Below are 16892 nucleotides of genomic sequence, written 5' to 3'. Positions count from 1 at the left end.
CTCGATAGTTAGTGAGCACCACGTGTGCAACGGTTAGTAGCCAGCGATTAAGTTTTACTACAAACTTCATTGGTTACGCGACATTAGCAAGGAGCTAAATGAGCGCAATATGTGTTCCAAGTAAACTGAATCTTCAAATTTTATTTCTATTTTTTTTATAACAATTTCTTTCTCCAATGGGTACTATAGTTCGAGAAAGTGTTAGCTTTAGATCGTTTAAGAATTCACATATCACACTATGTGACGAATCGAACGAGCAACTATTCATAAGCATATAAAGCCATATCATCATTTTTATGTTTTAGAGTTAAAAAACGGAGCAGTTACTCAGTTACTCATCGAATAGCTATCAAGAAAAAATAATATTATGCAAGTTATGCGCAATTTGCGGCAAGCAATCCGCCAGAAACGCCCGGATTTGTGGAAGAACAAAAATTGGTTTTTGCACCACGATAACGCCCCTGCTCATGCATCGTTGCTTGTGTGCGACTTTTTGGCCAAATTAGTGTAATGATGCCGTAGCCACCGTATTCCCCAGATCTGGCCCCCTGTGACTTTTTCTTGTTCCCTAAACGGAAGAGGCCCATGAAAGGACGACGTTACGCTTCTCTTGACGAGATAAAGACGGCATCGAAGGAGGAGCTGAAGAAGATAAAAAAAAATGATTTTTTGAAGTGAAGTAAAAAAACGAAAATCATTATACAAAATGCGTTCCAAAGTAAACAGGACTAAAAAAAAAAACAGAAAAAATGGTTTTTTCGGCAAAATCAATTAATTTTATTCAAAATAGTCTCCTTCTGCTTCAATACAGCTTTTTGCACGGTCCAAAAGCATGTCGAACGAGTATTTTAGCTCATTGGTCGGTATGGCCGTGAGGATGCCGGTGCAAGCCTTTCGAATGACCTCTACATATCAGGTGAATACGGGGAGTGGTTAATGGTTAAAATCTGATTTTGGTGAAATAATTTTTAAGGTCCTTCGAATGTTGGATTCTGAGCAATTTTTGGTCGTCCGTCAATTTGTGCAATATTATTCGTAAGCCCAAATGTTTGGTCAAATTGCGATAAGTCGAAGTTTTGGATACGTTCAATTCCATTTCCATGAATGTCAATGATGATTTCGGCTGATTTTTTATGAATTCACGCACAGTTCGATGGAATTTCCGGTAATCACGGATTTTGATTGGCCCACACGTTGATCGTGACTTATGTCCTCACGACCACTTTGAAAACGTTGAAACACCTCGTGTGACGTTTCGGTAAAAGTTTTAGCAATTTTAAAACAAAATTTAATGTTGGCTCTTGGTTTGAAGCTCATTTTCGCGCCGGTAACACAAACATACTAACACTTAAAACGCAATAACTTTATTTCCAATCAATGAAATGTCATGAAATTCTCACTGTACAATCGAAAATAGCAGATTCTAACGCACCAGTCGACACACAGATGGCACCACCAGGGGGCGCTAGATTTTAAAAGTCCTGTTTACTTTGGAACGCCCTTTGTACATATGTATATAATATATGAGAGCTGGGATGGTAGCGAATTTTTTGCCTTTGTGATATTCTATCTCTAATTCATTCACTCAGTGTGATTTTTCAGAAAGAATCGATTGATTTGGCAAAAGCATCAAATATTAAATGTAATTGTATTAAATATAATAGTCTTCGGTGACAAGTTTTGGATCCGCCCTTGATTAAATATTATCATGCTACATACTAAATGATCAGTGAGATTTATAAAGGCACCTCACATAACATCACCCGGGTATGGAGGCTAGGTAAAGTTTCTGCCAGATAAAACCCGATCTCTTATTTTTAGTGAGATAGCTCACAAGTTGCCGGATATATGGTATGCGGTATAAAGAGCCCTGGAAGTTCGAAAATTATTGTATTAGTTTTAGTATGGTAGGTAAAGGAAGATTCAACCCATTTTTAAATAAGACATATCATTGTCAGAAAAGAATTGTCCCTGAATTTCAATTAAATATGGCTGGATTTATGCCACTTTCGGTAATTTAGTGGAATACACTAAAGGCACTATTCGTCCAAAGTTTTATCCCATTATATGGCTTCTTGATTTGTACACTGGAAAGGAAAGAATCAGATGGACTTTAAAATCGTTTTATATGGGAAGTAGGCGTGATTGCAGTCCGCCCATTTTCACACTGTTCGGTCGGACGGGTCCCGAGATTTAACTTAAAAGTAATCGGTGGAATGCTTATCGTCCAGTTTCTATCCCAGTTTCGACAATATTAAGTCTTCTCATACCATCTCGGGTGTAAAGTTTTATATCTCTGTCGTATTTAGTTATTAATTTATCACAGTTTTAACAGTTTTGAACAGTACCGTTATATGGGGGAGAGAATCTGGCTATCTTCCGATCCACTTTTACAGTTTCGTTAGGGGTTTAAGGGATTCATCCTGAGCAAATTTGTTTTTCTGTAGCTTAAGTTTTGTAGGAGAAATGTATATTAATTCAATTCAATTTTCCAAAAACTTATATAATACTCTTCACAGGCGCATTTTTATAACATAAAAGAGTATAAACTTATCTTTATTATAAATTTGATTGGTTAGTTTCAATGGCAGCTAAAAGCTATAGATGCCTTGTTACTACTCTTTACCAAATTGCCTGAATATACCTTGCCAAATGAAAAAGTTATCCATGCAACGACTTGAATTTGATCGTTCACTTTGTATTATATTTGTTCGATGTCGGTTCCGATAAATGAGCAAAGACGTGTGAAAATTTTAAGAACGATACCTCGAAATCTTAGAAACTAGTTTGCATATATAGAGGCGGCAGGCAGACAGACATACAGATGGATATGGCTTATCATGCATATGTATGTACTTTATAGGGTCTCCGACGTTTCTTTTTCGGTGTTGCAAATGTCTGTTTTCGGAATTCTCCATTCAAGGTGAAGACAGTTGACAAGGTTAGCAATCCTATTATGTGTTCCGTTGGACACATAGTTTTTCTGGGTTTACGTTGTATTTAAGAGACGATGACGCCTAAGGGAGATTTTAAAAGGAGCAATTATTAGCAGCAGTTAAGTGTCTTCTTTATATATACCTAAACATATTGATTTTGATCCCCATTTCTTTCAGGTAATTAAACCTAGGTGACGCCAGATTCATGCATGTAGAAGTGCTGACTCTAAAAGTTGCTGTTTATAGGCTTTCCATTTAATGTTTTGCGAAAGAAGAATAACTCTTAAAATTAACTCGGCTAAATTCATCGATTGTTTTAAGAATTTTCGCTTGTTCATTTCCAATTAATCAAAATTTTCATTTTTTTCTTTAGCTGAGTAATTAAGGCAATCTGAAATTAATTTGGGAACCTAATTAAATCGGTAAGGTGGTATTTTTAAATGTTTACTTGAACTAACGGTAGATGCATACAACACCAAGGTAGCGTCTCGGAATCGTCATAAAAAGTTTCACTAAGTTTGCAAGACAATAACGATCCAGCCAAGTTTCAAAACGTCGAAAGTGGCTTTGCAGTAAAATTGGAACTTCTAAGTGAATTTCGGTTAAGTAGGCGTTATGTGTCCCTGTGTCGCTAATGAAGAAAATCCATTACAAGTTCTCGCACATACGCCCCTGCAGTGACAATGGCAATTATTCAATGCAGCCTAAGCGTCAATGCATGTTGAACGAAGCGCACACGGTGTACACACATGACGACTTGCCTACACCAGCAACATACGCGCACACACACACACCCATATGCCAGTATATAAGGGCATTTATAGCTCGTTTGGCTGTCACTTGAACTTTATCCGCAGCACAGCGCTGACAGCGATTGTAACGGAGCCGTTGTTCTCACGCGGCGACAAGCGACAAACCGTGTGTTGCGTGAGAATCACTGAACCGTGAAAGTAATACCGTTGCTGCAGTGCCAATTCCCAACCCCGGTGGATAAACAATTGCAACATTCCCGCTACACATGGACGCTGTAAATCACCAGCATTAGCCAGCCAAGAGGCAAGCTGTAATAAGTGGAAAGCAGGCACACAGCAGTAGAGCAGCTCAGAGGAATCATAAGCGTGTTTGTATGCATGCGTGTGTGTGTGTGCATACTTAGTTTATGCAAATGCGAATCAGTAGTGTAGAAGTGCGAAATGAAGTCAACATCCAGTGCCATTTGGTGGATAAAGAGTCCAAAGAAAACATCGAAAAGGGCTATAAAAAAGCGAAAGCAATCAGTTGGCGCCAGATTCAGCAATGACATGACGGATCTATTTCGCAACATATCGATGCATGCGTATGGTAAATTGGTCGACAGCACATTGAACGTGTGGGAGAAGTGAGTATACGCATACATGCACACATGGATCAACAATGAAGACTTCATAGCAAATTAATGTGGCATTCAATGAGGAATACACTTGCACGCAATGTTACTCATACGCAGCGTTGATTGTTAGCTAGAGCTGTTCAAGATTTCAATTCTTAAACGGTTTACATATAATTTTATATCGGAAAATTCGAGTAGGTTGCGCATGAACATATTAAGCTCAAATACCTTTTTGAAAATTAATATCTTCATAGAATTGAGACCTTAGGATATTTAGAGTGAAAATGGTTTTATAACTAGGATCCAGAAAGCAGTGATTTCCATTGCCCGAGCATCAAGAAGTTCGAATAGCAATTACCTATCTAAAGAACAACTGATTGGACCTTATCAGTGTATATTTAGACCTGGCAAGATATGTGAAAAGAGGATCGACATACACCACCTCTTCGTCGATTTCAAAGCTGTTTTTGACACAACGATAAAGAGCTGTCTTTAACTCGCGATATCTGAATTTGATATCCACGCAGACGTTGAGCAATAGCAAAAGCTCCATCAGGATCGGGAAGGACTCTCATCTAGCCGTTCGATACCAAACGAGGCTTTAGACAAGGCTACTCCCTATCGAGGGAATCATCCCCAAATGAAGCCGTTTATCCGTAATTTGGTGTTGAATTGACACTTTAATAGATTATTATATTGGTACTTAATGTAGACTCCCCCCCAGTGCACCACAGTTTCCATATTTCTTTGACGGTAACGAAAAGACGCAGGAACGTCTTCAGATTGCGTTTAAACAGTAACAACCCATGTCATCAATTCTAATAACTAATACATGGCTACTACAGGACTTAGTTGTATAGTATATCCTTATTTGCATCGCTATACATGAATGTCGCTGTACTTTCATATCAGTTTGCTCATTTTCCATTGTGTCAATATACCATAGGTATGTTCTCATATTTGCAGATTAATATGGTTGGCCGTGCATTTAACAACAATGTTCACGCTGTTTACGATTCTGTCACTGATATGGGAACAATTTGTCGCTCAGTACATTGTCATCAACCTATCCAATCCACTGTATCCCATTGAATACGTGCCATTTCCATCAATTTCCATCTGCTCGAACAATAGAATTTCAAGGCAAGCGGCATTGGCGTATGCAAAGCAGCTGTGAGTTTGACATTTCACTTATTGTTGGTATTAAATGCACACGCATACACACACACACACACACCACAATGCACGCCCTAATGTACGTATTCATTGAAAAGCATTAACCAGTAGTTAACAGTGAGCGTCGTTGAGTCGCCATGGAATTATCACCCGAATCAGTTTCATAGTTCTGTAAGGGTGCGATTGTAATTCCTAGCTTTCTTAAGAACTTGTTGGATATATTCACCATGATTTCTAGCGAAAGATAGTACCGAAAGAGTCCTTTAGAAGTTGTAAGTGATGTTTACTCTATTCGAAGAGTTAATTATTTTAATAATTAGAGAATTCCACTTCCAAGAAGAAACCTTCGCTTTACTTTTGTTGCAGTGTAAAACCCACCAGAAAACTCTACTTATTAAGAAAAAAAAGTTATGTTCAAGGTACTTGTAGCCTGACGTATCAGAGTTTTAGAGATAGTCTCAGATCTACCAAGAAACAGCATACTACTTGTTACAATATTTAGGCTGAAAAGAAAATGAAAACCAATTCTGCACCGAAAAATGATCGAAAATATAGTTACCAAGAGGTAACGATGCCATGCGAAGGTAGCTTTAAACTCTACAATCACAATATTGTCTCTCAGGCCGAAACCTTGGATGAAGCCCTGAAGTGAGTTTCTGTTGTAACCGGCAAATGCGGTAACTTTCTTGTGAATATTTGTAGAACAATAAACTTCTAAGTTCCAACCAATATAGAGAATACAGTAATAGTAATAGTTTTCTTCCGCCGCGACTGTTCTTTGAAGTTTGTGCGCACCCACTGGATTCGGTAGAGGACGTAGGACCGCACCTGGAGAGTTAGGACAAACATTTCCCCGCGACGTGTTTCTTTGAGTGGAGGAAGCCGAAAATGCAGCGTTCGTTAGAGAAGAGGTAGGCGATTAAATTTTGTGTGAAACTCGGCAAATTTCCGACAGAGACGTTTGATGTGATCAAGCAAATGATTTTACCCAGATGTTGCTTTAGCAAAAAGTGGTGTGTTTCGGTGGCACCAGGATTTTTTTTTTAGAGCCGATGAAAACGATGCTCATTGTCTTTTTTGACATCAAAGGCAGCGTCCGCCATGAATTCCTTCCTCCTGGAGAAACCGTAAACGCCAAGTTTTACATGGAAGTCGTCAAGAACTCAAACGAAGGGTCATTCGGGTCCGACAACACATCGCAGCCGATTGGAAGTTGCACCATGACAACGCCCCGGCTCACACTGCCTTTCTTGTGAACAGTTGCCTAACCAAGCCCGGCAGCCGCCCTACAGCCCAATGTAGCTACTGGACTTTTTTTTTTTTGTTTCCTTGCCTGAAAAGGCTGATGAAAGGCAAGCAATTTAAGGATTTTGCTTTTAGAAAAGAGTGAGTTGAATAAACTATTATGGGTCGTCACAGGGAACTTATCTTATGAGATAGAATATTAGAGTACCCAATATTGCAATCTAAATGAAACGAAGATTTGGAAAACTCAAGAAAATTATCATCCTACTAAACTTTGGGGAGCACAATAGCCTACTGATAGCTGAAGTGGGTCTCTTAACGTCCGTTCAATCGCAGCTTATATACGTGTATACATTTAAACACTGAATGCATCCATTTATTTATTATTATAGGAGTGAAAAGGATTTTCAAGGCCGAAGCGTTGATTTTTTCATGGAACATTTAAGGTTCTTCATTCAGTTTTATCAGAAAATTGATTTGGATGTCGATGCTGAGGAATTCTCTAATTTTCAAGCGTTGTTGGACAAATACGATATATATGAAAATGATACTTTCTATGATACACGGAGGGTTGCGGAAATGGTAATAATTCACAATTGTAGATCTTTTTATTAATACATATATATATTATTTATATGTATATACATAGGTAAAGCACAGGACCTCAATTTGTGCAATTGTATTAAATCTTCTTTTGTATTTTCAGCTCACGCCATCATGTGAGAGTCTCATTCGCAATTGCAAGCTATCAGGTGTCGAAGTCGAATGCTTCAGCCGTAAGACATTTCAGAAAAGTTTGACGACTTATGGATTTTGTTGTACCTTCAATACAGGAAACTTGTGAGTGAAATTGGTTTAAGTAAGCGAAAAACTCCCCTGAAGAGTAAAAAAAAGGATGTCAGTAAAATTCAGGGATATTCATGTTGTATATTTCGAATTCTTAATGACTCCTCTGTGTTTCACGTTCCGTAACGAAGATGGCGCCGTTGGATTTCCGAATAAAATATTTTGACGCTTGTGGACTTTACTTCTTACATCTGAGTTAATACTAATTATCATCCGGTTTCGATTAATTAAGAAACGCTCTGATTGGCTCTGATTAAAAACAGTGCGGAAATATTGTGAAGTTTCTTTTAGTTTGATTCAAGATTTTCCTAGGATTATTACGTTCTTGCCACCCAACCATTCCACGTTCATATTGCAAAGCAAATTTAATTCGTCGGTATTGCTTATCGAGGATGTCTTAAGTATATTTCCTCAGAAACTTTTCTGACCAAACTATAGAATTTTTGGTTCTAAAACAATATCACTTGCTTTCTGATTGTTACTGCTTTTGAAATGAATGAAATCCATCCATACATTACTAGTTTCAGATCAGAAGAAGCTTGACAAGATAAGTGCGATCCATTTCGAGATTCCCTGCTTGTTTAAAGAAAGAACACAGAAAATAAAAATTTAATGGGGTATGTTTATATTAATATGAAAAAACATTACTTTTATTATTGAAGATTATCTCTTTCAAATGTTTGTCGGGGATTCGTCTCAGATGTTCCATCCGTTGAGAAAAATTTTCGATGCTTTTTTCGATCTCTTCGATTGGATTTTCATGATGAAATGGCAACTCTTGAATCTCCGCTGGTTGCTCTTTGTCCCGATTGCGGCAATTTTGCTTTTTTACATACCCATTGAGTCAGAAATGGGTCTCGTAGATAAACATAGTTTGGCTCGAAAACCTCCGATTTTTTCGAACTTTGCAAGAGCCCATAGAGCAAAGCAGTGTCGTTTGGGAACTTCCAGCGGCTAGAGTTCTTGCATAAGCTATATTATCACATATATTATACAACAATATATTTTTGTTCAACATTGACAGCTTGACACAACTCAAGCGTGATCTGCAAAAAAAAATTCTATCGAAAAAAGTACCTCTACATTTATAACCCTTTATTTGTGAAAGTTTTCGTATAAACTATTTATTTTATACTTCGTACTCGCTTTTTGGAAAATTTCAAGATATTTTTTTTTTTATTGCAATTATATTGTTTTCATTATCTACAGTTACAACAATCGTAAAATGCGTGATCAATTCGTCAGTACCGAACTTGGTTTGACGGTCGTTTTGAATACCAGTCATAAAGACGATTTTATGTCCTTAATGAATATAGATGGTTACATTGTCATCGTCCATGATTCTGATATCTTTGCCGACACAACATCGGGTGAGTCACACGAGCTATTTATAACGTATGGCGAAGAGTCCTTTCTGGCGTTGAATGCTCTTTTGGTTTACACAGAGCCCAATTTGAGTTCATTTAGTCCGCATACAGTAAGTGGGATGCCACTAATTTGAACGATATTCTTAAATTCCTTCAAATTTTTTTACTTACAGCGTAAATGTTATTTCGAAGATGAATTTTCCCTATATCCTACGAGTCTTCAATGGAATTATAGTTTCTCTAATTGTGTAACACGCTGCCGAATTCGTAGTATTTTGTCGTTGTGTAGTTGTATACCCTTTTACATGGATACCAGATTGGTGTCGGATAGAGATGGCGTCATTTATTGTACCCTGCAACATGTGCCTTGCCTGCTCAGCTATAAATGTGAGTTTGTTCAGCTCTTTCTGTGGGACTGAGAAGGAATATACGTATTGTAATTTTGACAGTTAAATGGAACAATGTGCTTACACACCGCGAGTTTGTGCCTGGTTTACAACGTGCTTACGAAGAAGCTCTGTACTGTCCGGAATGCCTGCCAGCTTGCAATGATATACAATATGGTGTATCCTTTATGGCATTGCCTATAGATCGATTCTTAGCTACCACTACAAAAGAGTAAGTTGAAATGAAATACAGTTGTCTTGAAGGTGGTCGTAACCAAGAAATTATCGCTAAACTAAGGCTACAATTCAATGATTTTCTTCGCTAACCATATGATAAAGGTTTTAATCTAGAACTCTTGGGGTGCAAATTTTAATTTTAGTGAATTGGATAAGGTCGCTCTCGATTTGGAGGAGATGTCAGTGTTGCGTATCCATTTTGATGAGCCATATGCCAAGTATTATAAGCGTGTGGTGGGTAATACCTGGTATGAAGCATTGTGTAAGTACTATATATATTTGAAAGTTGTTTAAAAAATTATTAGTTTTGAGCAATTCTTTCTTTTGCATTTCTAGGCACAATCGGCAATGTAACCTCAATATTTCTAGGCTTCTCTATTGTTGCAGGCTTTGAGATTGGCTTCTTTACAACAAAATACGTAATACTTGCCATCAGATCAGCTATAAGCCAAAAGCATAAAGAAGACAAAAAGAAAGACGAGATACAACTCTATATATGTCCTTAAAATAAGTTAAAATATTTGTCAAGTCATGTAATTCTTGTGATGATTTAGATATATACACCTCATTCAAGTTTTTGTGCTCACCAGAGACTCAATGCTTGAGATATTTTTAGAAACTTAACTTACTTTTAATGGTCACAAGTTTCGAATGATGAGACGGCGCATTATCGTGCAACAAACGCCAACCTTCATCTTCGCGATATTCGGGTCGAACACGTCGAACACGGCGCACCAAACGCTTCAAAACTCCAAGGTAGAATACCGCATAAACGTTTTGGCGGGGTAAAATAAATTCCTTGTGGACCATACCCTTGGAACCATAGAAACAAATCAGCATTTTCTTCACTTTTAACTTTTTGGGTTTCGGCTCTTCCGGTGCCTTTCATTCAGCACTCTGGCGCTTCGTTTGGGGATCATATCGGAAACACCATGTTTCGTCACCAGTCACAATATTCTAAAGGAAGTTTTTGTCCTTATTGACCACTTTAATGATGTCCTTCGAATGTTGGATTCTGAGTAATTTTTGGTCGACAGTCGATTTGTGCGGAATAAACCGTGCACACACACAGTTTCGATGGAATTTCCGGTGATCACGGATTGTGATTGGCCCACATGAAAACGACCACTTAGAAAACGTTAAAACCACTCGTGCACTCTGCTACGCGATAGGCAATCATTGCCATAAAATTGTTTCATCAATTGAAACATTTCGGTTAAAGTTTTACCAATTTTAAAACAAAATTTAATGTTGGCTCTTTGTTCGAAGCTCATTTTCCCATCGATAACATGATCTTACTTTTCAACTAGGAAAGAATTTTCTAAGTAAACATAGAAAAATATGGCTGGCGTAAAGGTACTACGTTAGCTAAGCACAACATTGTAAACATCTATGTATGCGGATGAAAATGGACGTGGAGTTGGTGCGAAAATATACTATTCAGAGTTAGGTATAAGGCAGCCTTTTAAGTTGCCGGACCACTGCAGCTCAAGCTTAGGTATTTGCTATCGTGAAAGCCGCGGAGCTGGCTAATGTACCTGCAGGAAATTCCAGAGAAGCAATAGTCAAGGCAGTAACCTCATATCGCATATCGGCCAGAAGTGTTCTGGGAAGCAGCATAGCAGTGGAAGGTGTTCCCAGAAGCAAGCAACTTCACTTCAACTGGGTGCCAAGCTAAAAATTCATCGAGGGCAATGAAATAATGAACGAGATTTCCATGAATGTCTAGAGCAAGGCATCAGGGAAACAATGGAGTATATCTTTTGCATTTGTCCCGCGTTGGCCAGACGAAGAGTGTGAAGAGACTGCAGGTCTGGCCACAACTCAATGGCATCACATGCAAACCAAATGGGGATTAGTAAAGACGAAAAGTATACATGAGGAAAACGCTGAAGCACTTCCTTTGCTTCTGTTCAATCGTATCTAGAATTCGTCTTAGCTATCTAGAAGATTCGTAGTATAAGGGGAAGTATAAAAATTAGATATAAAGTCTCCTAAAGTTCGTAAAAAGCGTTGACGTTATCTGTTACGAATATTTCAGTTCGAATTAATACAAACAGTGTGGCCTGAAGAGTTTTTGGTTTAACAAACAGGTATATTGATTATTTATTGTTTTACTCGGCGGTCGATAGTTGTTGTGTTTTATCGCTTCGAAAAAAACTTGGATTTCATCTGGCAACAACCATTTAGTAGACTGCCGATTCCTCTCTTCGTTGGAATGATGTAATCACGTAAAGGTAACTTATCTGTTTCAATGAAGGATTCAGAGAACTTTTAAGATTGATAATGGCTTACCACGCATTCTATAATGCTTTTGTTGTGTAGGGTTTCCAAAACTGTATAGTATAGTAGCATTATTGTAGTAGTTATTTACCAAATTAAATATTAAATGTTTTACAAGTTTTTTGCTGTTCACTTTGATTACTGAAGGAATAAAACTATTTATATAATGTTTTCTACATCCATTGAAAATAATCGATTAGCGCAAGTAATTACTGCCAATTTACGGTGCCTTGCGTATTTTTACATACTTACAATGATATTGTTAGTATTTTACAAATCTTTACAACTCTTTCAACTTCAATGACTAACAATAGAGTCTAGTTGTAAGCCTGATTGCTCCACTAAACGCTCCACTATTAAGCTATAATGCTGCGTAATTAGTTCAATATGCGCACGAACATGCCAACACACATACACATGCCGGCACTCTTCTCTGGCACTTCGACATATCAGTAACGACTGACACCAAAGCAATTAACCGACGCTAATTCGCCAGCGAAAACGACTTCAATTTACAGGTACAAGGCAACCGAAAATCTACAAGTGCCGCTAACAAACCTAACCCCAGTGATTACCAAGGGGGTAGTGCCATTTCATGGGTGTATGTTTCGTATATAAAACCCAAGGCATTTGCCATTAGAGTTACAATTAGTGCGACTGTCGGTTGTCAAACAGCGTTAGTGTATACGGCATTTGAATCTCTTTCATTTAGTATGACTCCAAACTAAATGTAAATGGCAACGCTATCGCCGCACAAACAGCGATACACACCGCAACAAGCGCCGAATAAAACGCATCCACCATTTATTCTGGGGCGTGCACCTTGGTGGGTGCCGGCAGTCCCAGTTGCTCGACGCAACGATGGCAAGCGGAAAATCTCATTTGCCGAGGCATTGAAGGACTTTCTGCGGAATGTGTCATTTCATTGTTATGGAAAATTAGTGGAGCCTCATCGGCGTTTCCACGAACGGTGAGTAGGCGCTCACAAGCGCGCACTTGGCAATATCGCCTGTCATCGGTGTTTGTTGGAGCCGTTGGAGCGAGAATTTAATCAACAGCCTTTTGTTGTCGCTCTTCATTTACTTGCAGTTTCTTTTGGATTATATTCCATATCACAATGATGAGCGTAATGATTGTCTTTCTATGGAGAACGCCCATCTTCGAGGGGCAAGTTTTAAGCACAACCATGTTTGATCCATTGTACCCCATAAATAAGGTGCCCTTTCCAACAATATCGATATGTACGTTGAATCGCATGTCGAACGCCTCCGTTACCAGATATGCGGAGAAACTGTAAGCGCCTGCTTTCATATACTAATACTTGATTTTTAAAGTACTTTAGTATGTTTTTGAAATAATATTTGTTTAGCCAGCAAAAAGATCCATACACACGAGGAGTTAATTATTTTTACCATGAAATAAGAAAATTGAGCTTTCCATATTCGAAGACAACCGAAAAAGATGAGAATTATGAGGATTTTTTAGAATTTCAAAACTTTTTGGATATTTACGATACCACGGATAGTGAAGTATTTTTTAATACCAGGGATCGCATGAAGCAGGTGAGCAGCGATTTGAAACAATTTCGAATTCTTTTCATCCTTTGTAAACTCGAACATTTTGTTGAACTATAAGTTAGCAAGCCATACCTAGTATGATAGACTAAGTATGCACATTTTAAATACAAAGTAAAAATATTCGAACATTCCTTTCTTTCTTTCATTAGTTAACACCAAGTTGCAAGGATGTATTGGTACGGTGCCGTTTGGCCGGAGAGGACTTTGATTGTCTGAATAAATTTACAGAAACTTTAACAGCGAATGGATTTTGTTGCACCTTTAATGACGATGGCTTGTAAGTTCTTTAGAATATATGAGGATAATTTTTGGAAACAATTAGCCAACAGATCATGCGTGAGTCGTGTTTAGCTGTCATGTTACTTTTGTTCAGTATTGTTTGGCATTTGATATCCAGAATTTGTTATTGAATAATATTCGGTCGAATAGACCACCTCCAGTGAAGAAAAAATAGCAGCTGTAGCTGTGAGTGTGCACGAAGACCGTGAAGAATCGTATCGTCCCCGTTCGCCGGATAGACGTATGGAACGACTTAGCGGATTTTACGTCGAGATCTTAGATTGAAAGCGTACAAGACAACGACTGAATTCAATCAACCTTACCAAGCGGCAACGCTGCCGAAGATCCGAAGTTTTCGGGCCAAACTTTTTTCAGGAATGTGGACTATTTCTGGCTCAAAGGGTATATAAGAAAGCAAAATTGCTTCATTTGGGACTAAGAGCAATTGGAAAAAATTCAAGAGCTATCATTTCGTCCAGAAAAAACAGCGGTTTAGTGTGATTGAAGAAATCTTAAAAAAGGGAGTCGCCTTGTCTGAAATCTAGTTTGGAATCGAAAGGCTTGGAGGTTTGCTTTCCGATTATGTCGGATCTTTTGGTATTACTCAACGTCAGCTTACACAGCCGTATTAGTTTTGCGGGGATACCAAGTTCAGACAACACGGCATAAATACAGCTCCTTTTCGTGCTGTCGAAAGCAGATTTGAAATCGACAAAAAGGTGGTGGTGTATCGATTCTTTTTTCACGAGTCTCTCTAAAATTTGGCGTTTGGTGAATATCTGGTCGGTTGTTGATTTTCGAGGCCTGAAACCACGCTGATATGGGATTTAATCTTTCACACAATACGCTCGATAGAACCTTATACGCGATGTTGAGGAAGCTTATCCCACGGTAGTTGTCGCAGATTGTTGGATCTCCGTTTTTATGGATTGAGCAGAGCACACTAAAATTCCAATCGTTGGGCATACTTTCGTCCGACCATATTTTACAAAGAAATTGATGCATGGTTCTTATCAGTTCTTCGTCGCCGTGCTTGAATAGCTCGACCGCCAATCCATTTACCCTCGCCGCTTTCTTGTTCTTCCGATGGTCAAATTTCTTCGTGGTCAGGCAATGGAACGTCTGCTCCATCGTAATCGAATGGAGAATCAGTCACACTATCTTCTGGTGTTATGCTTTCAGAGTCATTGAGCAGGTCGGAGAAGTATTGTTCTGGTCTTGAAACCTTCTTTTAGTCGAAGCATTTTTTCGTAGAATTTTCGAATATTACCCCTGTCGGCCAGCTTGTCACGCTCTTTATACTCATACATTTTGAACTCTCTCTGTTTGCTCTCTCTCTCGATTCCTTCTTCAACTCTTGGTATCTATCCCATTCTGTACCTATTTTGGTCGATTGTAACGTTGCGATGTAGACAGTCTGTTTTCTCTCCCCTGCGACACAGCACTCCTCGTCGTACCAGCTGTTCTTTTGCCTTTTCTGAAAACCAATGGTTTCCTTTGCAGCTGTATGTAATTAGTTTTAAACACCGTCCCACAGTTCCCTTATACCGAGTTGCTGACGAGTGCCGAGCAGAAGTGCAAGTCAAGTCGTAAATCGTTCGGCTGTATGTGTGATTGCAGCTTCTCGAACCTTTCTTGTGTTTGTTGGCGTGCGTTTTTTCTGCATCTTGGCTGCATCAAGGTAATGGTGCAAGTCGAAATTAGGACCTCGGATTGTCTTCTGTCTAGCACTTCGAGTGGGTGGATCGTCCTTTATAAAAATGGTGTGCTTGCCGAAATCTTTGGTTACCACTTATTTACTACTAATTTTCAGAGCTATCTATATAGACATTCACTTACAAATTTTAATCACGAGTAAAAACGCTGCCTGGCTACAGTTATGTTATATATTTGTTCCATTCTTTCCAGCTATTCGAAGCCGCGGCCTCACAGTTTAAGTTTTAACGAAGAGCTAAATGGCCTTGTATTATTACTAAACTCTTCAAATAATGATGAATATTTTAAAGCATCGCTATCAGCTAGCTTCGCAGTAAGTCGAAATGACATAAATAAAATAAATGGTTACAAAAGTTTGTGGCCAATGTCTGTATGTCTGAACTATTATAATACTATGTAAATTTACGCAATCTAAAACTATTCGAAATGAATAAAATTTTATGTATAATATAATGTATCTGGATGAGGAGTAAGGAGTGATTTATGGAAGTCTATCTGTCCGTGCAAGAGATAATTTGTAATAACATAGACAGCTGATTTTGCAATTATTTTTTTTTTCCTTTCCTAAAGTTTTATATACATTCCCATGGGCACTACGCAGACATCACAAGTGGTTCGGTAAAGGAACGCTACGTGGAAAGTGGCAAGGATACATACATGACAATTAAGCCGGGTATCATTGAAACTGTAAACGAGGCTCGCATATTGCCGCCGTCAGTGGTAAGTATCGCGTGAAAACAGTTAAAAGGATCACTCTAATCCTATAGACACATTACATCAAAAAAAAAAAATTTACTGAATACAGAACAACTTTATACAAAATGTTTTTAAACTACTTCCTCCACCCACTTTGCAAAGCGCCAATGCTACTTTAACGACGAGAAAGCTCCAATATTTGGTAAATTATACAGTTACAATAGCTGTATAACACGTTGTCGTATGTACAGCATATTGGTGTTATGTAATTGTTTGCTTTTCATGCATCCCAATGGGTTGTTGGATGTGTCAACCGAGTATGTCTATTGTACGCTGAGGCACAAAGCCTGCTTGGACCGTTACTATTGTAAGTTTAAGATAGAGTTAGAGAAAGAGACCATGTGTTTGGCGTAACTATATATATATGCTCCAATATATTTTCACAGTCAAATGGTCTAATGTTATTACTGAACGCGAAAATATTCCTGGACTCGAACGTGAAATGGAGGATTCTCTTTATTGTCCGCAATGCTTGCCGATGTGCTCTTCGGAGCGCTACGTCGTTCATGCCAACGCACTGCCTTTGACTTCTTATAATATGCTTACTTTTGCGTAAGTAAAGAATATTGTAGTAATGTTTACTATTTTTTATAATCTTGTAACATGTTGGTACAGAGTACGACAATTTTATTCAATTCGGTTGAAATCTGAGTGACCAGAGTATCTATATCTATATCTATATCTATATCTATATCTATATCTATATCTATATCTATATC

At 38.3% G+C, this 16892-nt stretch overlaps 2 protein-coding genes across 2 annotated transcripts in view; both read left to right on the top strand.

The window, feature by feature from the left end:
- The first annotated feature begins 4129 nt into the window (after positions 1-4129).
- Positions 4130-10068, top strand: LOC108967663 (sodium channel protein Nach). Its single transcript, XM_018931233.1, has 9 exons — positions 4130-4314; positions 5272-5478; positions 7119-7308; positions 7433-7566; positions 8782-9049; positions 9113-9326; positions 9389-9557; positions 9706-9824; positions 9899-10068. The coding sequence occupies exons 1-9, from the start codon at positions 4130-4132 to the stop codon at positions 10066-10068; spliced, it is 1656 nt and encodes a 551-aa protein (XP_018786778.1).
- Positions 10069-12579: 2511 nt separating this feature from the next.
- LOC108967662 (sodium channel protein Nach) overlaps positions 12580-16892 on the top strand; it is a 4833-nt gene continuing 520 nt past the window's right edge. Inside the window, exons 1-8 of the mRNA XM_018931232.1 lie at positions 12580-12815; positions 12935-13138; positions 13215-13407; positions 13572-13699; positions 15610-15730; positions 15988-16137; positions 16276-16480; positions 16560-16725. Of these exons, the coding sequence (XP_018786777.1) occupies positions 12580-12815; positions 12935-13138; positions 13215-13407; positions 13572-13699; positions 15610-15730; positions 15988-16137; positions 16276-16480; positions 16560-16725 (1403 nt within the window). The remainder of the gene's footprint in view (positions 12816-12934; positions 13139-13214; positions 13408-13571; positions 13700-15609; positions 15731-15987; positions 16138-16275; positions 16481-16559; positions 16726-16892) is intronic.

This window comes from Bactrocera latifrons, unplaced genomic scaffold (genome assembly GCF_001853355.1).
Source record: "Bactrocera latifrons isolate USDA-ARS-PBARC rearing strain unplaced genomic scaffold, ASM185335v1 scaffold_194, whole genome shotgun sequence".
Lineage (NCBI taxonomy): Eukaryota > Metazoa > Arthropoda > Insecta > Diptera > Tephritidae > Bactrocera > Bactrocera latifrons.
Note: the sequence above shows the minus strand (reverse complement) of the source record. Positions and strands in the feature narration are given on the sequence as shown.